Source organism: Carcharodon carcharias, chromosome 5 (assembly GCF_017639515.1).
Source record: "Carcharodon carcharias isolate sCarCar2 chromosome 5, sCarCar2.pri, whole genome shotgun sequence".
Classification (NCBI taxonomy): Eukaryota; Metazoa; Chordata; class Chondrichthyes; order Lamniformes; family Lamnidae; genus Carcharodon; species Carcharodon carcharias.
Genome location: NC_054471.1, coordinates 164,478,783 through 164,505,051, shown reverse-complemented (window position 1 = coordinate 164,505,051; position 26,269 = coordinate 164,478,783). Strand labels below are relative to the sequence as shown.

Here is a 26,269-nt window from a genome sequence, read left to right as displayed (position 1 = left end):
CTGCAAAGCAATGTGATTGATGTTAATAGTGCCATACACCGCGATTGACCCTGCAATCCTAGCAAAGCCATGTGCGCGCTCAATCTGCTTCTCAGTGAACAGAGAGCCTCATTGACCTGCTTTATGTAACAGTGGATGTTGCATTAAAGGGATCATCAACTACCTACAAGTTACTGAAATGCTGGTTGATTTCTTCTGGCTGTTTCTATGATTCTACAAATATTTGGTGCTTTCTATAATTGTTTCAAATTGTAAAAGTCTACAGCAAGTGGTGTGGCAGGAACTGAAATACTTTTTGGTTATTGCAAGGCTTCTGCACAAACCAGCTCTTGCAGACATGAGTGCACTAGTAGGCATTGCCCCTGAAATATAGCGGGATATGGAGAATGAACAGAGGCCTCGCAGAGCAAATTAAGCTGGTGGAAGAGGGAGGAGGCGGAAAAGGCACTGATGGGAGATATTGCAAATATCTCCAGCTTGGAAGGAGCCAAACACACAAGTTCATCGCCACAGTCACCTTCAGAGCCACTGGCAATGCAGTCATTGTCCTGCTCTGGTTGCTGTAGTGGCTGCAGCAGGTTTCTGTGTGGATGTCCTTACTGAAGTACAAATGGCTCATACATTGTTCCTCACTGAGATTCAGGTAGCAGAATTTCCCCCTGAATGATCTGGGCAGAAATGGCCATCTGACAAAAGGTTTTCTTCCCCTCCTTTCTCTTCCAGCAGTTTGTCCTGCTCTGTGTGACCTCTGATCATTCTCCAAGTCATGCTCTATTTCCAAGGGGAATGTCTACCAGTGCCGCAAAGGCTTGAAGCAACTGGTTTGTGCACAAACGCCAAAATCAGCAAGAAGTCCTTCAGCACCTGCCACACTACTACCTGCAGACTTTTGAAACTTGAAACAGCTATACAAAAGCACCAAACATTTGTAGGATCATAGCAACAAGGGTGTAACAAGCAATAATTAACCAGTAAGTAATTGGTGATCTCTTTAAATAGCACTGGTGGGATGGGGGTATTTCCTACTGCTGACCACATGTTGAGTTATTCTAGGTTAAAAGAAGGCATTAGCTGGAGCTCCAAAATAGCATTTATGATGTCAAATCAGTATTGTACACTGATTGTTGTCAGAATCTGCCTGCTCTGCGTTCTTCAAGCCAACATTCATTCCGCAGGATATAACACCCTCATCAAGATGAAGTCTGGCGTGATTCACCCGACAAATGTTTTTACATGCTGCAACTCTATCTTGAACACCTAAAGGCATTTGGAATGCTCAACAATGTGCACAAATGATCCCAATTTCTCGACAAGTTACTTTGATGGGGGTAAAACAATGATTAATGATGGAAAATATGAGATGACAATGTTATATCGTAGAAAATTCTGTTTGGCAAGGAGTTTCATAAAATCCACACAGCTGCTTAGTTGGACTGTGTGCCAATATTTTTTTTTTTACAAAGAGCAAATAGAATGTTAAAGTACCTTTTAAACCAGCTGGGCCTATTTTTCCAGGGCGACCCATTGTACCCTTTTGGCCTTTTTCACCAATAGGTCCTGCAAAAAACAAAAAAGAAATTTGTAAATGGTTTAACAAAATCTCTCTGACTATTTTATTTCATATAACTTAATGAGATTAATCCCATTACTCCCAAGACTTTCAGAAATGTTGATTATTACCAAGAACACTTGTTTTGTGGTTTTCAAGGAAATAGGCATATGGGAAGTGTAATCTCCAAGCAATACAAATGAATTTCAACTTTGTCTCCATAAATCTACAAGACTGGCTACCATTCCCCACACAATTTTGTCAAACATGCAAGCACGCAAGGAAGTTAAGCTAGACAGGTGATTCACTGAAATGATGAAGATAAATTACAAAAGCATATGTGTGGTGGAGTCAGGTTCAATCAAGGCATTCAAGAGGACATTAGATGATTATTTGGATAGAAACACCGTGCAGAGGTACGGGGAAAAGGCAGGGCAATGGCACTAACTCATAAAACTCATTTGGAGAGCCAGTCCTTCTGTGCCATTAAGATTCCCTGATCTTGTGATTCATATGTGGAGATAACCAGAAATTGTGAGTTGAATATGATCTAGAATGATTTGTGAAAAATTAGCTGCAGTTGACATTTTGGTATTAAGTCCAATCGAAGCTTTTCTTATAGGCTTCTGAGCTTCTTTAAGTAAAGCAACAATATTGGCAAAGTTAAAAGCAAAAAACTGCGGATGCTGGAAATCCAAAACAAAAACAAAAATACCTGGAAAAACTCAGCAGGTCTGGCAGCATCTGCAGAGAGGAACACAGTTAACGTTTCGAGTCCGAATGACCCTTCAACAGAACTAAGTAAAAATAGAAGAGAGGTGAAATATAAGCTGGTTTAAGGGGGCGGGGGGACAAGTAGAGCTGGATAGAGGGCCAGTGATAGGTGGAGATAACCAAAAGATGTCACAGACAAAAGGACAAAGAGGTGTTGAAGGTGGTGATATTATCTAAGGAATGTGTTAATTAAGGGTAGAAAGCAGGACAAGCAAGGTACCGATAGCCCTAGTGGGGGTGGGGTGGGGTGAAGGAATCAAAAAAGGTTAAAAGGTAGAGATAAAACAATGGATGGAAATACATTTTAAAATAATGGTGGGAAGTAGGTGGGAAAAGGAAAATCTATATAAATTATTGGAAAAAAAGGGGTTGGGGATGGAGGAGAGAGTTCATGATCTAAAATTGTTGAACTCAATATTCAGTCCGGAAGGCTGGAAAGAGGCTCGTCGGAAGATGAGGTGCTGTTCCTCCAGTTTGTCCACCTGCCCCTTTACTTCCCCTCTCCTCACCGTCCAAGGGCCCAAACACTCCTTTCAAGCGAAGCAGCATTTCACTTGCACCTCCCTCAATTTAGTCTACTGCATTCGTTGCTCCCAATGCGGTTTCCTCTACATTGGAGAGACCAAACGCAGACTGGGTGACCGCTTTGCAGAACACTTTCAGTCTGTCCGTAAGCATTACCCAGACCATAAGACCATAAGACATAGGAGCAGAAATTAGGCAATTCGGCTCATCGAGTCTGCTCTGCCATTCAATCATGGCTGATAAGTTTCTCAACCCCATTCTCCCGCCTCCTCCCCGTAACCTTTGATCCCCTTACCAATCAAGAACCTACCTATCTCTGTCTTAAATACACTCAGTGACCTGGCCTCCACAGCCTTCTGTGGCAATGAATTCCATAGATTCACAACTTTCTGGCTAAAGAAGTTTCTCCTCATCTCTGTTCTAAAAGGTCTTCCCTTTACTCTGAGGCTGTGCTGAGGCTCGGGTCCTAGTCTCTCCTACTAATGGAAACATTTTCCCCATGTCCACTCTATCCAGGCCTTTCAGTATTCTGTAAGTTTCAATCAGATCCCCCCTCATCATTCAAAAGTCCATCGAGTATAGACCCAGAGTCCTCAAACGTTCCTCATATGTTAAGCCTTTCATTCCTGGGATCATTCTTGTGAACCTCCTCTGGACCCTCTCCAGGGCCAGCACATCCTTCCTGAGATACGGGGCCCAAAATTGCTCACAATATTCTAAATGTGGTCTGACCAGAGCCTTATAAAGTCTCAGCAGCACATCCCTGCTTTTATATTCTAGTCCTCTCGAAATAAATGTCAACATTGCATTTGCCTTCCTAACTACCAACTCAACCTGCAAGTTAACCTTAAGAGAATCCTGGACTAGGACTCCCAAGTCCCTTTGCACTCCAGATTTCTGAATTCTCTCCCCATTTAGAAAATAGACTATACTTCTATTCTTCCTACCAAAGTGCATGACCTCACACTTCCCCACGTTGTATTCCACCTGCCACTTCTTTGCCCATTCTCCTAACCTGTCTAAATCCTTCTGCAGCCTCCCCACCTCCTCAATACTACCTGTTCCTCCACCTATCTTTGTATCATCTGCAAACTTAGCCAGGTTGCCCTCAGTTCCTTCATCTAGATCATTAATGTGTAAAGTGAAAAGTTGTGGTCCCAACACTGATCCCTGCGGAACTCCACTAGTCACCGGCCGCCATCCTGAGAAGGACCCCCTTATCCTCACTCTCTGCCTCCTGCCAGACAGCCAATCTTCTATCTATGCCAGTACCTTGCCTCTAACACCATGGGCGCTTATCTTACTGAGCAGCCTCCTGTGCAGCACCTTGTCAAAGGCCTTCTGGAAGTCCAAGTAGATAACATCCATTGGCTCTCCTTTGTCTAACCTACTCATTACCTCCTCAAAGAATTCTAACAGATTTGTCAGGCATGACCTCCCCTTGATGAAACCATGCTGACTTTGCTCGATTTTACCATGCAGACCTCCCTGTTGCTTGCCATTTCAACACTCCACCCTGCTCTCATGCCCACATGTCCGTCCTTGGCTTGCTGCATTGTTCCAGTGAAGCTCAACGCAAACTGGAGGAACAGCACCTCATCTTCTGACTAGGCACTTTACAGCCTTCCGGACTGAATATTAAGTTCAACAATTTTAGATCATGAACTCTCTCCTCCATCCCCACCCCCTTTCTGATTCCACCCCCCTATTTTTTTTCCCCATAATTTATATAGATTTTTCTTTTCCCACCTATTTCCATTATTTTAAAATGTATTTCCATCCATTGTTTTATCTCTACCTTTTAGCCTTTTTTGATTCCCTCACCCCACCCCCACTAGGGCTATCTGTACCTTGCTTGTCCTGCTTTCTACCCTTAATTAGCACATTCCTTAGATAATATCACCACCTTCAACACCTCTCTGTCCTTTTGTCTGTGACATCTTTTGGTTATCTCCACCCATCACTGGTCCTCTATCCAGCTCCACTTGTCCCACCACCACCACCTCCCCCCCCACCCCACCGCCACTCCCACCCCCCCCCCGCCCCCCCCCCCCAACCCGCCTTAAACCAGCTTATATTTCACCTCTCTTCTGTTTTTACTCAGTTCTGTTGAAGGGTCATTCGACTCGAAACGTTAACTGTGCTCCTCTCTACAGATGCTGCCAGACCTGCTGAGTTTTTCCAGGTATTTTTGTTTTAGTATTGGCAAAGCTGTATTTTTATTTCCCATCCCTAGGTACCCTAAGAGGTGGTGCCCCATGGTGCCATATTTTTGAAATGCTGCACCCTGGTGATGAGGGTGCAGGTTCCCACAATAACGTTAGAGAATTCCAGGATATTGACCCAGCAACAAGTGAAGGATTATGATACATGGCTAAGTCAGGATGTTGAATAAATCGGAAGAAATTGGAGTTGATTGTGGCCAATGAATGGACCTGTGCTTTAACTGCTCTGTTTTAACGAAAATTATATAGTACAACAAAGATAATGAATATAGTCAAGTGAGAGTGATTTAACATCTCTCCAGTGGCAGACCTCAACACATTGTTAAAAAGTAGCAAAAGATGAGGTTTGAACTTTTGTTCCAAAACGTTGGAGGTCCTCACAGATTTAAACAGAAATTTTCAAAAACTGACATTTGATCCACAAATACAAATAAGTATAAACACATGGAACAACCAGTTAGTCATTGAATTCATTCTCTGGCTGAACTATGTTAGTGTGTGACCTCCTGTCCTTTATCCTAAACAAAGGCCTGACCACTTGCAAGCAGTGATCATTAAAACAAGCCATGTTGTAGTTGGTGAGCTAATGACAGCTTGAAGATTCATTTATGTCCATGTGACATGTTGTGACTGTTAAGCACTGCTTGGGTGGTACAATCAAGAAATAGACAGCTTGTGGGAAATTGTTCATTTTCTGAATTCAGAAGATCATGATGAATTCATTATTTTCAGATTAATCAGGTCAGAATAAGCATATTTAATGTCCCAACCTGATAACACTAATATGTAGAATTCATATTCAATTAAAATAGATAGTCACAATAGATTAAGTGCTCTACATTTCAATATTAACTTAAATTGACTTTAGTTATAAATATAATAACCACAGCAAGTATGCCATTTTTGGCAAGGCCTTCTACAGGCACTAGGAATTAAGGATGTTATAGAGTTGATTTTCCAGGCAACATTTCTTGGTGGAAACATTGAACTTTACTTTCAACACAGCAGCAACGGCTACATGTGTGCATCTAACTCTGTATCTAAAGAAGCACTCACTCCTAGAGGTTCACTGCGCTGCTAACCTATTGTTTACACAGATCATGTGATCTTACAACACAGGATTATTCTGAAAGCTTGTCCTGCATTTATCAACACAGGATTATTCTGAAAGCTAGTCCTGCATTTATCAAAAATATAATTACTATATTCCTCCTCCTTTAAGTTTTCTGTACATTTTGTATTTACAAGGATATTTAGCCCATGACATTACAATATTTACACCGGTCATGAAATTACAAGTTCAGTCTTTCAAGTGGGGTTTCCTGATCCATGTGGAACATTGTAGCTCCACGATTTCCAATTCTTTGACAGGAACCAAATTCTCTGAAACTGCATTATCAGGTACCTCATTAGGCACTTGCAGTTCAGTGTCTTCCACTCCGACAGAGACATCAGAGGTATGTCTATCCTTGGCTGAGCAACTTCAACAGGAACCACAGGTTCAGCAATGGTTATAGGTGGAACATCATTTTGTTGGGGTAGCTCCCTTCTTAAATGATCCACATGCTTACCGGTGATCTGGTCCTTCATTCCCACATGGTACAACAATGATCCGTTCAACGGAGCTTACTTTATCAGGTCCTTAATTCCTTACATATACTGCTTCTCCAGTGGAAAATTGTCGCTCACGGCTATGCAAATCATGAGTCGCTTTTTGGTTCCTTGACTTTTCTCCACCTTCCCCTCCAAATTAGGAAGTACCAGGCTTAGTCTTGTTCGAAGACGGTGCCTCATCAGTATCTCTGCAGGTATTGCACCTGTCGTAGTATGAGGGGGGTGTTCTGTAGTGAAATAGGAAACGAGCAAGTTTAGTTTCCAATGATTCAACTGTTAACTTTTCATTCCCACCTTTTATTGTCTTTTTGGAACCTTCATCCTTTTCGCCACCTTCTTTCTACCACAAAGTTTAGTCTCGACCTTCTTTTTAGTTTCACTGTCGGCCAGACTTCTCTCAGGTGAAATCTCAGCTTGTCTTTGCTCGGTAGTTGAGCCACCCATGATTTCACTATTTACTCGCATCTTGGAAAGTGCTACGACTTTTGCTTTCAAAGCCTCTTTAGCTTCATTCAGCTGATTCTTCAGCTCTTCTGTCTCCTTCTTGTATCTGTTGACTTCCTCCTGAAAACTTGAACATTGCTGCGTCTTCCCTGCCAACTGGTTCTTCAGTTTGTTCAGAGTGATGTTGAATTCATCCTGTTTTTCTTCGTAACTTTCCAGAGGCACAAACTTGGACCTGAGGGATTCCTGTAGTGTGTCAAGGTCTTTCAACAGGTTTTCCTTTCCTTTGTGAAGCTCACTCACTTCATCTTGAACTCTGTCATTCAGCAGGGTCTCCTTGGGTTTCTTCTGCTGTTCTTCCATGTCATTGTTTAAGACAGTCTTCATTTCTTCAGGTTGCTAAATGGTTACACATTCCTTTTTCATCCTGTTGCAGTCTTTGGACTCTCCAGGCTCTTTCTGAAATACCTTGGCTTGTTCCTTTTCCAACTCAGGAACTCTTCCTGCTTTTTTGAAATCTCACTGGCCAATCAAGGTTAATTTCCCTCGACCAATTTTGACCTAGAAGGCTTAGTCCTCTACCTTCTAATATCATCACAGGTAGTTGTGCTGTTTGGTGTCTATAATAAACAGGTAATCTGGTGATACATTTTACCTGGATTTCTTCACTTATGTACATTTTCAACTTGGCAAAGGTTTGTTCCAAATTTAATTGCCGATCACCTTTATTTAAATATCTGAAAGTGTGTTTCTTATTACAGTGGTAGAAGCACCAGTGTCCACTTCCATTTTTAAGGGTTTGCCATTCGCTTGCACTGTGACAGTAATTGGCTCTGTCCTCCCAATTCACATTGAATAGTGAATAAATGTCAGAATTGGTTGTTTCTGGCTCTTCTACACTATACACTTCATTGGACTTCGTTTGTTGACTGGAAGCTTGTTTAAATCTCACTTTGCAAGGTTTCAATATGTGACTTTTTTTGTGACAAAAATAACATTCCATCTTTTTAAATTGTCAATCATTAGGAGTATGATTATTTCCACATCGATAAAAATTAGTTTTCGAATTTGCTGCTAAGCTGTTTCCTCTAAATTTACAGCTGGCAGGGGCTGTTTCCCACTTCACAGCGGAGTCCCAGCTTTTCACGTGACTTTCAGCTGACCGTTCCCACCCAACTAGGAAAACGGCGCCATTTTGCGCACCTTGAATCGCTTGTAAATCCCTTACAGTGCTTTCCATCGCAAGTGCTATTTCTAACGCTTTATTAAAATCAAGATCCACTTCAACCAGCAATCTTTGCTGGATAGCATCCTCTTGCATGCCACAGACCAAATGATCCCTGAGCATGTCATTCAGGGTTACACTGAAATCACAATTTTCCATTAGCTGTTTAAATTTCACCGCATAGATTGCAATGGTCTCTCTCAGGGGCTCTATTCCGTGAATTGAACCTGAGTCTCTGCATTATGACTGAGCGCATGGGTTGGGAAAGGCCCTTAACTAGGTCTACTAATTCACTGAAAGTCTTCAAATCTAGGGCACTGAGGGCTGTCAAGCTTCAAATTAAACTGTAGGTTTTACTCCCACAAATACTCAGGAGAATCACTCTCCTCTTTTGCTCCCCGTGATTTTGTTGGCTTGTAAGTCAAACACAAGACGTGCTATATATGGAGACCAGTCATCTGTGGCTGCCTCAAAGGGATCGATTCTGCCAAACTGTGGCATCTCAGATTAATATATTTTCCTTTCTTCTTGATTATCTTAGATACTCAAAATTGCTGAGACAGCACCAGATCTGGTTTATCCTTGTCACTAGTTTGTTACAGAGTTGAGTTTTCTGGCCACTCTTCTTGGTGGAAACTTTGAACTTTATTTACAAGACAACGGCAGCAGCTACATGTGTGCATCTAACTCTATAACTAAAGAAGCACTCTCTCCTAAAGGTTCCCCATGCTGCTAACCCAATAGCTTACACAGATCATGTGATCTTACAACACAGGATTATTCTTAAAGCCACAGTCCTACGTGTATCAGAATTTTAATTACTACAAAGAAATTGGTAAGAAGTTAACTTCTGAGCCTGTGGGAATGTGGCACAGGAATTTACAAAAACACATTTGTGGTAAATGGGTAATACCATTAATCATAACTCGAGCTCCAATAGGAATTCTTGTTGATTTTTTTCTTATTCTATTGGACGATAAGAACAAAAGTAATTTATTCACCACCTGAAGATTGGTCTCAATTAGATCATGGCTGATATATACATAAAATCTATTCACCCACTTTAGCCCCATGACCCCTTGATATTGTTATTTAACAAAAAGCTATCAATTTCAGTTTTGAAAGTGCCAATTATCCCAGCATCCACAGGCCATGAAGTTTGATAACATGCAAAAATGGGTGTGGGGATCATGACGCAGAATTAACATGTGCCATTGCTTTCGATGCAAACAAAATGCAAGCTGCCCGCTCATTTCAATGATTGTAGAGCACAATCACCACTAAGTGCACTGTTGAGTGGTTTCACAGCTGAATATAGGGTGCAAAATCGTGAGGTGCTGGTAGGTGTTGAAGATAGCCTGTATGCCTTAAAGGACAAAGCAGCTTCATTACTCTCTGAAGGCTGTCTGCTCATTTGGGAGGATGGCTTCCAAAACCAGTTTCACACAGTTAATTATAAGCAGTTTGATCACTTTGTAGACAATAGAACCTCATGGGATTGCGAGCTGGTTTTCCTGGCTTTAGAATAGCAATAACTTTAGAATGATGCCAGACTTCAAGGATTATCCTAGTGTCAGCAATGCTGGACTGGCATGGCACATATTCTTTACTGCAGATATGCAGGCTATTTCTGGAAGTGGAGAGTTGATGATGACATACATGTGGTCTTCCTTTGTGTGCCACTTCATCGAGAGCTTTTCAGCTAATGTCAAGAAAATGACCAAATGCCCAAAATTAGTCTCTTGGTCTGCAGAGTTTGAAAGCATCCATCAACAATTTCTATCAATTATGACTTGTACCTAACAGTCATAACTTCATCTCACGCTCACATACTTAGCACTGCTACCATCCTCACATTAATGTCTCACAGCTTGCATACAATATCAGCTATTCAACCATGATGGTGACATCACCCAACACTATGCACTGTACTCATTGACACACTTCTCTCATTCTTGCAGGATAAGATGGAACAAGACCAGAGACAGCAGCAGTGAACTGAGGAGGACAGACATAGCCCTTTTCCCACTGAAGGAGACAGTGGCCACCATTATTTCAGTGGTCATGACTGAGGCTGTGGACATGGGCAAGGCTGAAACCAATGAAGGCCATCGTACTTAATTCTTCTTCTCACATCCCACTTGCCCCCTCATCTCACAATCTCTTCCAATTTACAAGCTACAGATAGGGAAAGTATACACCATTTGCTTCTCCCGGCCCCAGCCCATCTGGCCAGGTAATAGTGGAAAAGAAAGAGGTGGAGAGTAATAAGACCATGATGAAGAAACACCATGACTTGATCGCACACTTGCAGTAATATTAACACTGTGTATATTTTGGAAGATGGCTTAGAGGCACAATCTGAAATTGGTGACACACCAGGCATGAGGGGCCTGTAGAGAGGGCAGTAGTACAGGTGTTAGCTGATGGGTGCTAGCCAGGAGAGTGACTTGGTACAGGAGTTCACGCAAAGCATGAAACCCATCCAATCCAGGGCAACTCCATAAGAATATTTGTGGACCCAAGCATGATCAACATCTGATGACTGATGTCTCAGCTTCCATTGCAGCAGAAGCCAGCCAACATCTGAATGCTGTCTAGCAAACTCGTACTGAAGTCATGAAAGCTCAAACTGAAGTCATGCAAGCTCAGCTTGCTGCCTTCACAACTGCAGATACCAGTGTTCAAAAGGGCTTGTAGAGAGTCACAGCAGTCCAGTAATTTGTCCTCCAAAACATTGAAAGGATTGCTGAGGCATTGTCCCTGGCAGTGGCAGTGGCATCATGGAGCACAAACCTAATGTCCTCTCTCAGGATGAAACCAGTGGTCTGCATACCACTGCCATGTCTGCCAGTGCCCTTGCTGTTGCCTGTCGGCTAGTCAGCCTAAAATGCTGCCGCCCATTCTGAGGCAGCAAAGTATGAAGCTGGCCTTTTAGGACCAGAGCTGCTCAATATCACCTGGCTAGGCTGTCTGCAGTCCTCCCCATTGAATGTCAGCAGTCGCCCCTCAGTCATGTTGCAGCCACTGGTTTAACACTGCAGTGCAGCTCTAGGACTGATAAAGGCATTCCAAATGGAATGGGAGTGCCTACTAGTGCACTGGAGAGCCTCCTGGTTCTCTAAGGATATAGGACATCTCTCCTCCTTTCCACCTCCTTCACCAAGGCTGCATTGCAGAGTCCACAAGCCTTGGAACCTACTCTCTTCCATGTTGTGCCATTCCTTGGTGTTTCCCAGGTCAAAGTCACTTCATGCATAAGTCTCATGCTCCTCTCCATTAAGCTATGCTGGCCAGCCACTTGCAATCAACAGCACAGTGAGCATTGGGAATGTTGAAATCATTGATAGGAATGAGCAGGCAGCATAAATTGGTGTGTTGACTGCATTAGAATCAACAGTTGCAGTGTCATGCATTGCAATCCCTGCATCTATTTTTGGAGGCTATCAAATTTAGCCCCCACAATATTTTGCACTTTGCTCACAATATGTTGGCTGAATTATAAAGTAGCAAAATGGATATATTGGAGGAAAAAATGAAAATGAGAGAGGCTGAACTAATGCAGAGATTATAACTATCTCTTAGAACTAGAACCTGGGAAGACTGGTGAACCCTTGAAAAATGAAAGCAGTCAATTAAACTTTCTACAGCTATAACATACATTAACCTTCAATATTAGCATTTTACAAATCATTTTATATTATACAAACAAGTCACCTTTCAATGTAGAATTTATAATTGTAGAAAATCTTGTTTTAGTCACCTGGTTGTCCAACTGGGCCAACTTTTCCTAGCCTTCCAGGCTCTCCTTTCTCCCCCTTTTCCCCAGGTTCACCTGTAACACAATATAAAGTGACAGCATCACCCTTGTTGGCAAAACAGCTACAGAGAAATAATACACTTGTGTGTGTAAATAGGTTCCTTGCCATTCACTGAGCCAGGTGAAATTCAGGGATCATTACCAAGCAGTGCATAAGTGGCAATCTCAGTCTGAGAGATCAGAAAATAGCCGATGTTGAAATAGGCAAAAATGTCATATATTCACTATTGCCTGTTCCCAATTATTCTGCAATTATTTCCACAGCAGGAATGCAATCTATTACCTGTGTGAAACATTGGGATTACTCACATATTGGCAACATATTCTGTACTACACTAGATATAATTCACATTGGAATATAAACTGTGCTGCTTGTATGTTATACTGTAATTATTATCATTTATTGAAAATGTAATCTGCTACCTGTACATTGCAGGGTAATTATCACATTAGGGATTAAATTATTAGTGCTTAAATATTAGATTTTAATTATAATCACAAGCATCATGGAACAGATATCTTAATATCACCTCAGCCAGCTGATATAGAAACTCGCTCATATACCAGGCTCATATACCTAAACAACAATAACTATTTTACAGACCTTGCCAACATGAAGAACAGGTTATTTGTTTTAAAAAAAGGACTTTAAAATTTATTTTTTATTTTGTCTGTCCAAAAATAGTCCAAAGATGCCACGATTATCATTATGCAAATTACCTACCTGTGCTTTCTCATTCTACTCAAAATTATTTCTTCATTTTCACTTCAAACCTCATATTCCTGTCATGTTGCTAGTCGCAAGCTCTGTCACTCTATTCAAGTGAGCAGTTCCACCATCTCAGCTGTTATCCTCTGTATAATCTTGTTCCCAGCTGGAACCCATTGAATTAACATTTGAGGTATCACCCTCCATATAATATAATGGCCATGCCCTGACCATTGCACTCTTCTCACTGTACATGTCCTAATACTGTGCACAGACTACTCTCTCATTTCAGTGTTGGCAACTCTGTTCTCTGAGTTGCTACACAATACACTGAAGGATATCATCAAAGGTAGTATTCGGACTGAGTTTCTCTGAACTAAACTGAAAATAATAATAGCTATGAAAGAATATATGGTGGCGTTATAGACCACCGAACAGTGAGAAAGAAGCAGAAAAAGACATTTGTGGACAATCCAAATAGGTTCGCGGAAATAATATGACTGGAATAATGATTCAAAAGTATACTGGCACGATAGTAACAATGGTCAAACTGGGGAGCAGTTCGTGGAGTACATTCAGACAGTTTCCAAAGTCAGTATGTTATGAGGAAATCAAGGAACAGGCTAGCTGCAAGACAATGATAAGAGATCATTACTGAACACTTTGAAAGCCATGAGCCAATTAGGGATAGTCAATGTGAGTTTGTAAAGGATAGGTCATGCTTCTGCTTCTCTAAATTAATCAAATTCTTTAGGGAAATGATTGAACATATTTAGAAAGGAAATGTAGTGGATATGAATTATCTAGACTTTAAAGAATCATTTAATAAATGCTACATAGAATTTTTTTCAAAGGTTAAGGAAATTAAGGGTAATGGTGATATGGATAAATGGATCCGTGTAAGTGGATGTTTCTCAGACTGGTGTCTCATAAGGATGTGTTAAGGCTCCTTGCTTCTCCGTGAGTATAAATGGTTTGAGCATGGGAAAAAAGAGATACATATCAGCATTTTCTGGAACAGCTAAATTAAGAGGCATAGCAAATACTGAGGAAGAAAACAGGAGGACAAATACGAATTAGGTAAATGGACTGTGGTAGATGTAGTTTAATATAATCATGCATTTTGAGGAAACAAACAGAATGGGAATATAACCTAATTAGGTGCCATTCTCAATGGAATTGAGGGACAGACGTGGGTAACATTTTTAAAAGCAGAACTGTAGGTAGTACATTATAAAGGCAAGAGACGATGGTAAATCTATCGGTTAGTTTTGGGCACACATTCATAGGAAGGATATTGAAGCCATTGAAAAGGTGCAATGCAGATTTACTAGGGTGATTTCTCTAGCCAGAGAAACATTTCAATTTGCATCTACTGTATCTCCCTTTACTTAACGCATACATTCCCAGATATATAAACCAGTTGCAACTCCTCACGATCTCCACTTTCCTCAGATTAATGAGCTTCAAATAAAGCCATTAATTTTTAAAATGGACCACTTATCAAAGAAGGCTCCTGAAGCACTGAGTAGTGTTTAAACAGCAGGTATTCTTTCATACCTTAAAAAATGAAAGAAATTCTAAGGGAATTTATTTTGTTCAAAAGCATTTGTGTCTATCTTATAAAAATGTGTTTTAATACTAAAATAACACTCCTTCTTTCTTGTAACTGTAAAAGTGCTATTCAAAAGAGAAATGAGAGAGAGAGAAACAGAAACTACAGACCAGTTAGCCTGACATCAGTCGTGGGGGAAATGCTTGCATCTGTTATTAAGTGGAAAAAGAGCACTTAGCAAATCATTGTACAATTAGGAAAAGCCAACATGAAAGTGAACTCATATTTGAAAGATCTATTCGAGCTTTTTGAGGATGTAAGTAGAAGGGCAGATAAAGAGGAACCGGTGAATGCAGTATGTCTGGATTTCCAGAAGGCATTTGGATAAGGTGCCACATGAAATGTTGATGCGCAAGATAACAGTTCATTGAGATTGGGATTAGTATGTTAGCATGGATCGAGGATTGCTTAAAGAACAGAAAACAGGGAGTAGGAATAAACAGGTCATCTCCAGGTTGGCAAGCGGTTTACAAATGGGGTGGCACAAGGATCAGTGCTGTACGTGGTCTCAAATGCATAGTTGTAAATCTATATTAATGAGTTAAATGAAGGGACCAAGTATAATGTGTCCAAGTTTGCTGATGATATAAAGCTAGGTGGGAAAATAATCTGTGAGGAGGACACAAAGGCTTGAAATTTCGCTCTGAAGTCAGGAAAATTCCTAGCTCCACAAACCTGACTCGGGAGAAAGTGCCCTGGACAGTTGGATTTTGATTCTTGGGGGTGCAGGTGATAACTGGAATTGGGTCCACCACCTCCATAAAGAATTCGGAAGCAGACATCGGGGCTGCTGGGTGCAGAAGCTGGCTGTGCAATAGGCCTGGCTCAGTGATTCGGGGCTTTGTCCCAGTTTTAGAAAAGCAATAAAACATCCCTCCAGTCCTCACCCCTCACACATTCCTCATGCCCCATCCATACCAACGCATGCCCTCCACCCACCCATACCTTCATGCCAACCTATGCCCCTCCACCCATGAGCCTTTATATCCTCTATGCCAGCTTAGTGCCAACTCAAGCCCCCCACCCACCACCCTTTGCCCTTATACCCTCCATAACCAGCTCACCCAGTGCCCACCATGTGCAGGCCTTTCAACCCATGTTGGGATGGAAAGAAATAAAGTTCTTATGTGTCTATTGATGAATTCACAATTTTTTAAAAAAAACCCTTTCACTCCATTATTATCCTTCAGCTAAATTCCTTATAAAAACAAGCATTTGTATTCATGGTTCCACTTCAAAGACTTTATAAGCACTTGGAACTGTCAATCAATCTGTGAACTGACAGGCACCCTACTGTGATAATGATAATGTGAAATCAGTCATGCAGCCCAAATCCTATAATGCTAACCCTCAGGCTTATGTCAACATACAGAGTGAAATAGCAAGCACTATTTTTTTTAAACTGCCGTTTTTTTTCAAAAATTAAAAGCCAGGAGATTTAAATGCCTCAACAGCTTTACAGTTTCCTTGACAGCCTGACAGTTCCAACCACTAGGTTGGTGGTGCATCTTTGTAATTCTCTAAAGGGCTGTAGAAGCTTAATTATTGAGCATGTTCAAGAAGAAATCAATAGATACTAATGATCTCAAGGGATACGGGGATGGTAAAGAAAAATGGCTTAGAGTTAGATGATCAGCCACAATCTGTTTGAATGGCAGGGCTGGCTCAACAGGCCAAGTGGCCTATTCCTGCTCCTATTTCCCATGTCCTATGTCCCTAATCAGCTTAACAATTCCAATCAATTTACCCACTTTTTATACACATTCATGTCTACTTTTAACAATCCCAGAGGGCACTTAATCTCTCCCAAAAAGCACCTGACATCTACCAAAAGGCACCTGACCTCCCCCAAAGGTGTCCCTAGAACTATCAAAAAGGGTACCCTGGCTCCCCAAAGAACTCCTTCTCCTGAAAGGTCTAAAGCCCACAAGTCATGTTTTAGACATCCCACTAGCAAAACTTGGATCTGACTGAAGGCAGCTGCACTGTTACATGAACCACAGATATGCAAACTACAACCTGAATTTATTCCCTCCCTCCCTCCCTGGTGAAAATGGTAGGTGCTGGGTTCATGGACGGGACTTCTGGATTCGGGCCTTTGGCACCATTTTGGATAAGCTGGAGACCCTCTTTGACATGACAAAAATTCAGGCCAATGTGTCTGCAAAGGGATGTAAGTATGCTATCTGAGTGAACAGGAAGGTCCATTTTAATAGGAAGAATGAAAAAGAAGCATATTATTCAAATTGTGAGAGATTGCAGGGCTCTGAGATGCAGAAGGTTCTGGGTTTCCTAGTGCATGAATCACAAAAGGTTAGTGCACAAGCACAGCAAGTAATTAGGAAAGCTGATAGAATGTTATAACTTATTGCGAGGGGAATTATATAAAAAAGTAGAGAGATTATGTTTCAGTTTTACAGGACAATGGTGAGACTACATCTGGAGTGCTGTGTACAGTACTGGTCTCCTTTTTTAAAGAAAGATGTAAATGCATTAGAAGTAGTTCAGAGAAGGTTTACTAGTCTAATACCTGGAATGGGTGTGTTGTCTTATGAGGAAAGGTTGGACAGGCTAGGCTTGTATCTGCTGGCGTTTAGAAGAGTAAGAGGTGACTTGTTTGTAACATGTAAGATCCTGAGGTGTCTTGACAGGGTGGATGTGGAAAGGATGTTTTTTCTTGTGGGAGAATCTAGAACATGGGGTCACTGTTTAAAAATAAGGGGTTGCCCATTTGAGACAGAGATGAGGAGAAATTGTTTCTCTCAGACAGTTGAGTGTCTTTGGAACTCCGTTCCTCAAAAAGGCAGTGGAAGCAGAATCTTTGATTATTTTTAAGGCAGAGTTAGATAGATTCTTGATAAGCAAGGGGGTGAGGCTATCGGGGGTGGGTGGGAATATGGAGTTGAAGTTACAATCAGGTCAGCCATGACCTTATTGAATGGCGGAGCGGGCTCAAGGGGCTGAGTGGCCTGCTCCTGCTCCTAATTCATATGTTCGTATGTAGATGGAGAATAATGTTTTGGAAATAAGAATTTTCAATTTGATGGGAAGATGGAAAAACTGAATATTGTTAAATGATGAGAAACTACTTAATGTTTGTATTCAGGGGGATTTGGGTGTTTTTGTGTAAGAAATGTCCAGCAAACAGTTAGGGAGGTAAACGTTATGTTGGTCTTTATAGCAAGGGGGTTGAAGTACAAGAGTAAAAAAGGCTTGCTGCAATTGTTTAATTCTTTTGAGGAGCCCACACCTGGAGCATTGTGCACAGTTTCTGACTTGTACCATATGCAGGATGCAATGAAGATTCACAATATTGATTCCTGAAATGAGAGGATTCTCCTTTGAGAAGAGGTTCAGTAGAAAAAGCCTATATTCTCTCAGTTTTAGAAGAATGAAAGATGATCTCATTGCAACATTTAAGTTTCCAAGAGAGCTTGACAAGGTCGATGCTAAGAGCCTGTTTTTCCCTGACCGGAGATTCGAGAAGTAGGGTTCATAGTCTCATGATAAGGGATCAGGTGTTTAGGATTGAAACAATTCAAAGCATTATTAATCTTTGGAATTCTCTACCTCAGAGAGCTATGGATGCTCAGTCATTGAGTATATTCAAAGCTGAGATCACTGAGTTTTGGACTCTGAGAAAACCAAGGCATATGGGAAGGGGGCGGGCAAATAGAACTGAGATTGAAGATCAGCTGTGATCTTATTAAAAAGCGGAGCAGGCTTGAGGAATCATATGGCCTTCTCCTGCTCTTTCTCCCATTTAAAAAAAAATCCTTTGACTTCTTGATTCAGTGTCACTTTTCCTTACGCCCATCTTTGAAGCACATTGGAATATTTATTACATGGAAGATGCTATATAAATGCAAGTTACTGTTTTTGCTCCATCTACTATTTTGGTTCTCCTTCCCTCCAGAGCCAGTGATGTTACTGTGGGGCAGGAGGTATCAGTGTCCCTATAGTGGCTCTGTTTATTTTAAAGAGATCTGCAATTTTGGACTGGACAGGCTTGAAAGCTAGTCCTGAGCCTCTCACATTAGCAGTAAGGTATATCATTACATAAATTAAATAACTTGCTTAAATCTAAGTTATTGACCTACTTCATCTTTTAAGAACATAGATCATATCCCTTTTCAATTTTTTTTCTGTAATGAAACAAATTCAGCTTCATAACTATCTTTTCATAACTTGAGCCCTTAGGTTTGGAATCATCCTTTTTGAAAAGCAATGAAAAGCAGGGGAGTTCTTTCTGGTGTCCTGGCCAATATTTATCTCTCAATCAACATCAGAAAAAAACAGGTTATCTAGTCATTATCACATCACTGTTTGTGGGAGCTTTTGATTGCAATTGGCTTGTGTTTCCTACAATACAATAGTGGCTACAACTTCATTGGCTGTAAAGCATTTTAGAAACATAGAAACATAAAAAAAATGGGCAGGAGTAGGTCATTCGGCCCTTCAAGTCTGTTCCACCATTCAATATGACCATGGCTGATCTTCTATCTCAACGCCGTTCTCCCGTGCTCTCCCCATACTCCTTGATGCCTTTAGAGTCCAGAAATCTATTTCCTTCTTAAGCATATTCAGTGACTTGGCCTCCATTGCCTTCAATGGTAGAAAATTCCACAGGTGCACCACCATCTGCTGGCCGTGAAAAGTGCTGTATAAATACAAGTCTTTATTTTTTTTCCTTTTTTGAAACAAATTCAGTTTCTTCAATATTTCATTATAGCTTGAGCCCTTAGCTATGTAATTATCCATCTTGCTCTTCTTTGAACTATTGGTGTTCTTTTAAAGCGAGAGGTGTCAGCTGTGACTCAGAAGTAGCACTTTGACTCTTAAGCCCATGATGGGCTGACGCATCATTGCACTGCTGAGAGGGTACTGACATTTTGGAGGTGCTGTCCTTCAGGTAAGGCATTGAACTGAGGCCCTGTTTGCCTGTCCAACAGCTTGTAAAAACAGCTCTTGGGACAACGTAAAGAGCAGTGGGTTCTCCTGGAATTCTGCTATGTATTCCTCTCTCAACCAACACAACCATTGTTGTTTGTGGGTCCTTGCCCTGCACAAACTGATCACTAGTTGTGCCTACGCAATAGTTACTACACCTCAAAAAATAATTAATTGTCTATGAAGACTGGGGATTTCCTGAGAATGCTGTGTAAGGGCAGTTTCTTTCTTTAGAGTGAAAAAAAGTGTAGCAATATATTCTGTGAGTGATACAAGGTTAAAACAAATTTTGATTCATAATCAAAGCTGCTCAAGATACAAATTAATATTTGGTTACCCATCCTGGACCTTCATATTGATTGGATATTTTCAAAGTATAATTAGTAAACTTACATCTACTTGTTTTTACATTTTGCAACAGATATCCCTTCATGATGCATGCATATTTCCTGATCCAATTTACATTAGCTTATATTTGTTCATGATAAAATTCAATAGCCTTTCCCTAGTCTGTCACTTATTGGCTCAGAGGTTTTGGAATGCTATCAATTTCCCTTTGTCTAATTACCTGGCTTATGAGGATCAGCAAATTTTATTTTGCTGATAGAAAGGGAATTTAAGGTAGGGATAGTGTTGCCAATTGCATTCAGTGACTGCTGGTTTTGTAATTCTGTAAGTGTTAGATTAGAACAGTATTCTGTTCAACTATGTGCCTCTACCTGGCTCTCCCCACCCACAATGACAAATAGCCTTCAGGGTCCCCTTGAAAATGACAAGTTGAGGGTGAGCTGGATGGAAAGAGTCAATGGATTCAGGAAACTAAAGGAGAAAAGAAAAAAAAAAACCTTCTACTTTCATCTCATTCTTATCATTGGACTGATTGCTTTACCTCTGGGATATTGAAATCTTCCACAAATTTTATCTTTTCAATTCCCCGTGCTAGCATGATATGAAGATGATTGATAGTCTTCCTTAAAACTCTATCAACATGCAAGAGATCAGATGGAAAATCAGGAAAGAAATGAATTCAGATAGCACAGGGACATTGAAGTGATATTGAGGTGAGAGTGACTGCCCTGGACTGCCAAAGGCAGTATTTGTCAGAGGGAGGTCATGCCCAACAAATTTGATTGAATTTTCTGAGGCGGTGACCAGGTGTGTAGATGAGGGTAGTGCAGCTGATGTAGTTTATACGGATTTCAGCAAAGCCTTTGACAAGGTCCCATATGGGAGACTTATAAAGAAGGCAAATGCACATGGGATACAGGGTAATTTGATAAGGTGGATTCAAAATTGGCTTAGTTGTAGGAGGCAGAGGGTGATAACAGAAGGATGCTTTAGTGACTGGAAGCCAGTGTCCAATGGCGTACCACAGGGATCTGTGCTGGGTCCCTTGTTATTTGTCATTTATATAAACGACATAGATGACTATGTGGGGGGTAGGATTAGTAAGTTTGTGGATGACACAAAGAGTGACCGGGTGGTTAACAGTGAGGTTAAGTGTCTTGGGCTACAGGAAGATATAGATGGGATCGTCAGATGGGCAGTAAGTGGAATTTAACCCTGAAAAGTGTGAGGTGTTACACTTTGGAAGGAGTAATTTGACAAGGAAGTATTCAATGAACAGCATGGCACTAGGAAGTTCTGAGGAACAAAGGGGCCTTGGCGTGTGTGTCCATACATCTCTGAAGGCAGAGGGGCATGTTAGTGGGGTGGTGAAAAAGGCATATGGGACACTTGCCTTTATCAATCAAGGCAAAGATTACAAAAGTAGGGAGCTCATGTTGGAGCTGTATAGAACCTTAGTGAGGCCTCAGCTGGAGTACTGTGTGCAGTTCTGGTCACCACATTATAGGAAGGATGTGATTGCATTGGAGGGGTTGCAGAGGAGATTCACCAGGATGTTGCCTGGGATGAAACATTTAAGTTATGAAGAGAGGTTGGATAAACTTGGGTTGTTTTCGTTGGAGCAGAGAAGACTGAGGGATGACCTGATCGAGGTGTACAAGGTTATGAGGGGCATGGACAGGGTGGACAGGGAGCAGCTGTTCCCCTTAGTTGAAGGGTCAGTCACAAGGGGGCATAAGTGCAAGGTGAGGGGCAGGAGGTTTAGGGGGTATGTGAGGAAAAACTTTTTTACCCAGAGGGTGGTGATAGTCTGGAATGCACTGCCTGGGAGGGTGGTGGAGGCGGGTTAAAAAGTACCTGGATGAGCACTTGGAACGTCATAACATTCAAGACAATGGGCCAAGTGCTGGTAAATGGGATTAGGTAGGTAGGTCGGGTGTTTCTCACGTGTCGGTGCAGGTTCGATGGGCCTCTTCTGCACTGTGATTCTGTGATTTGACCGAGTGTGGCATCAAGGAGCCCTAGCACAACTGGAGTCAAAGGGAATCGGGGGAAAACTTTCCACTGGTTGGAGTCATACCTAGCACAAAGGAGGATGGTTGTGGTTGTTGGAGGTCAGTCATCTCAGCTCTAGGGCATCACCGCAGGAGTTCATCAGGGTAATGTCCTAGGCCCAACACCTTTAGCTGCTTCATCAATGACCTTCCTTCCATCATAAGGTCAGAAGTGGGGATGTTGGCTAATGATTGCACAATGTTCAGCACCATTCGCAACTCCTCAGATACGGAAGCAGTCCATGTCCAAATGCAGCAAGGTCTGAACAATATCCAGGCTTGGGCTGACAAGTGGCATTGCCCCTTGACGTTCAATGGCATTACCATCGCTGAATCCCCCACTTTCAACATCTTGGGGGTTATCATTGACCAGAAACTAAACTGGACTAGCCATATAAATATTGTGGCTGCAAGAGCAGGTCAGAGGCTTGGAATCATGTGATGAGTAACTCACCTCCTGACTCCCCAAACCCTGTCCACCATCTACAAGGCACAAAGCAGGCGTGTGATGGAATACACCCCACTTGCCTGGATGAGTGCAGTTCCCACAACACTCAAGAAGCTTGACACCATCCAGGACAAAACAGCCTGCTTGATTGACACCACATCCACAAACATTCACTCCCTCCACCACTGATGCACAGTAGCAGTAGTGTCTACTATCTACAAGATGCACTGCGGGAATTCACCAAGGGTCCTTCAACAGCAACTTCCAAACCCATGACCACTACCATCTATAAATACAAGGGCAGCAGATTGATGGGAACACCACCACACGGAAGCTCCCCTCCAAGTCACTCATCATCCTGACTTGGAAATTTATCACCATTCCTTCACTGTCGCTGGGTCAAAATCCTGGAACTCCCTTCGTAACAGCACTGTGGTTGTACCTACGCCACAGCGGCAGCAATTCAAGAAGGCAGCTCACCACCACCTTCTCAAGGCAACTAGGGATGGGCAATAAATGTTGGCCCAGCCAGCCAAGCCCATATCCTGTGAATGAATAAAAAAAAATTCTCCCTGTTTGCACGACAGCAAAAAAAAGATATGTCCACCTGCTGCCAGAGGCAATTAGCTCATATTCTTTATCAGAATGGTCTTCGAGGACCAATGTATTGTCACCTCTGAGGAGGCAGTAATGGTAGCATCAACGTCAATAAATTTACAAGGGCATCCCGAGTGGCTAGTGTAATCTTTAAATAATAAACTGTGAATTCACATAAAATTCACATAAATTGTGAATGTTCAGAATGCCATATGTGACAGATCTCAGTTGTGTTAGTTGAATTAAATTTATCATGTGCCACTCCTTTCTCCAAATCTCGAATACTACCACTCTTTGATCATATGTGTGCATAGTCATCACCACAGAAGATTTACCATCATACACCTTGTATATGAACATGCATGGCAAAGCCCTGGAAACTGAACAAGTATAATAGGTAAAGTGCATCTAGCATTAGCTGAGCCGCACAAGTAATATTGATTCGTTACAAAGTTGACCTTAAAGAGTCACCTTCACACTTCTAATTATAGTAGCATGACTGGTGTGTCTCACCACATATAGTGGATTCGAGGATTTTGTGATAGCTCTGCATGAACGACTGGGGCTAAGTATTTTGAATTCACCAAGAAAAGCTGGTCTCTCTCCTATTAGTACTGCAATTTATACTTGATTTTTAATACTGCATTTTTACATGAATGTGACAAATATCAGCTATAATAGCCACATACCATTTTTCCATCCATTTCATTTCCTCCTATTTTTATCTGAAGTTGCTGCCTAACATTAGGAATTGGATTCAACCAAACTCCATTATCTTGCCCAGTGGCCTTTTCTCACAGGTGTACCTGATAATGAATGTCAGCCGTGAGGTGCATTACTGTTGAACACAATCTTGTCCCCAACCACCATCCATACACATTGGCTCTCATTGGATAGTGATCAGGGGTGGGCTGCAGCAGCTTTATCACCTCTACTGCTGCCTTGGCTAACATCAACTAACTCAGCACAGATAACGAACTGCTTTATCTGTACTGCTTAGTTCACAAACGGGTATTGGATTTATTAGATAAGTCATCCAGTAGTCTCCATCCATTTTCATTTGTTGCACCCTGTAAAAACTCTGCGCCACTGCTTGTTTAGCACCCAACAAAATATAATGGCATTAATTGCAGTGCTAATGCAATTTAATTTAATTTAGTGAGAAGTGCAACAGAAATAAAATGCACTCTATATACTTGAAAAATCACAAACTTTTAAACTGAACATGCAACTACCTTTCAGACCAGGGACTAGGATCTGTACTGAGCATGATTCATCCGCTATATGTTGAGATTCTCCAGATCTGAGCAAGGACAGGAACAGCAGGCCAATTTGGAACAGAAGTAAAAACAGTCCACTGTTCATAATGTCCACAAAAGGTTCATTGACTCCTAAAGACACAAATTCTTTTATAAATAACTATCACAGTACTGAGATGAAACAAACACATTTTTAACTCGTTAAATACTAGTAGTGTTTAAAATATCCCTGCACACTCTCCTGCTGTCTGCAAGCTCATTGCGTTAAAAGCAAAATTCTCAGCCTATTTTCTCTCCTATTCTTACTTCGTCTTCCCCCACTAGTCCTCAAATCTGTAGCACACTTTGTTTGTGGTTTTCTTTATTCTGTCAATCTTCAGGTTTTTATTTTCCAAGTTTGATGTTCTTTAAACCCTGATATTCCTCAGTTGTGAAAAACCACCTGATCTGCGTCGGTGGCAGAGGAGTTTGGGGCTCAGTTATGCCAGGTTTTTAACCCCATTTCTTTTAATTAAAATTCTGTCGCAGTGGTCATGTGAGCTTCTTGCACTTGGCCCCCTCTGTGCTGACTTCACGGCACAAGGAAGGACAAGTGAGGTGATGTCATCCGCCAGCATTCCCGCCAGTTCCACCACCAACACAGAAACCACCCTCCACCCCCCCAGCACCCCCACCACCTCTTCCCCCACCCACCCTCCAACCTTGCCCCAGTGCTAAGTGTTCCTGCATAACATGACACAGGCAGAAGTTTCATAGCACTCAGGGCTGTGCCAATAGCAGACTACCACAGGAATTTCTAGGGCCTAAAGACTACTTCTGAATTTATCTGATCATAATCTATTTCAACCAGTGTCATGGGACTACACATTGATTTTTCTATTTATAAAGTATAGTCAAACTGGTTAGTAAATAACATTAATAGAAAAGTTATAATGCCCAAATTCAAAGTGAGTCTATAAACCATAAATCAAACAGGCCGAATACTTCAGTTTAAAAGTTCTACAAATAAAGCTAGAACATATTTTTAGCTATTTAAGATTACGGTCAGGATGACATTTTACTGCTTAAAATTAATCCAAGTCCTCGAGTTCTCAAAGTGTTTTGAGCAGTTCATGAAAAAAAAAGCCTATCACTATATTCAACTTCAGTTCTTGGAAAATGGTTAATATTTTAGCATTGCCCAAATTCCAAAGCATTTTAAGAGTTAATTGATTCTCATTTAGAGCACTCTAATACTGTAGACAGATCTTCACAACTGCTGAAATAAATCTGTTTGTCCTTACATTCTTCTGTTAATGTGCTCCCTCCCCCTGTCTTCTAACAACCAGGAACAAGGACTGTCCTTTGGAAATTAGTATTGCAGATATTTAGCAAACTATGGAACCAAAAGCAGACTGAAAACTCCTCTTACCTTATGATGGAAGACAGAGCAGTGAGCAAGGAATCATCCTGAGCCTTCTCTCCCATCACACAGATGAACTTTATTGCTGCTCTTGTTTACCAATGTTTGACAGTTTTTTAGGTTGACTCGTTAATATAGCCAGCCCAAGGAACCAGTTCAGCAAATCAAAGAGCAAAATTGTAAGCATGACCCATAAAAAACATCCTGTTTGACAAATGTCAGCTGGGAAGTTTGCAGCTGTAAAATGAGTCTATGGGAAAATCCAAGGCAGAATAGCACCAAAAACAATCTTTGATATGTGCTTTTTTGTTTTAAACTTCAAACACGATATTTTTTGATTCAATATCAAACTCTTTCCATTGTACACACAAATGGCTTTTGCAATGTGAATAGGAACAAACTCTCAGTGATTTCCCCTGTGGCATAACGTTCAGGCTGAATTTATTTTCTGTTGGGAAAATTACCAAGGATTTTACTGACATTTTCTTGGCTTTTCATGGTGCAAAGTTAACGTAACGTTATTTGGATTGAACCACTGTTTTCCCTAACATCTTATGTTTATGTTTTTTTTTCCCATGGTAACATTTTCAGCACTCCCAGATCATGGTCAAGCTTCGGTTGTTTGTTGAATAGCTGTTCCTGAAAGTCATTTGTTTCTTTCCATGTATACACGCAGAAATAAAACTTGTAATGAGTGTGCTAAGAAGTCTA

General features: G+C 41.3%; 1 protein-coding gene across 2 annotated transcripts in view; it reads right to left on the bottom strand.

The window, feature by feature from the left end:
* Window positions 1-25,913, bottom strand: part of colec11 (collectin sub-family member 11) — a 41,413-nt gene extending 15,500 nt beyond the window's left edge. Inside the window, exons 1-4 of one of the 2 annotated variants that reach the window (XM_041188265.1) lie at window positions 25,568-25,913; window positions 24,133-24,288; window positions 12,120-12,191; window positions 1,486-1,557 (exon numbers count right to left, since the gene is read on the bottom strand). In XM_041188265.1, the coding sequence (XP_041044199.1) occupies window positions 1,486-1,557; window positions 12,120-12,191; window positions 24,133-24,262 (274 nt within the window). In that variant the 5' untranslated portion in view covers window positions 24,263-24,288; window positions 25,568-25,913. The remainder of the gene's footprint in view (window positions 1-1,485; window positions 1,558-12,119; window positions 12,192-24,132; window positions 24,289-25,567) is intronic. The other variant, XM_041188266.1, reaches the window with a different exon arrangement.
* Between the last annotated feature and the right edge of the window lie 356 nt (window positions 25,914-26,269).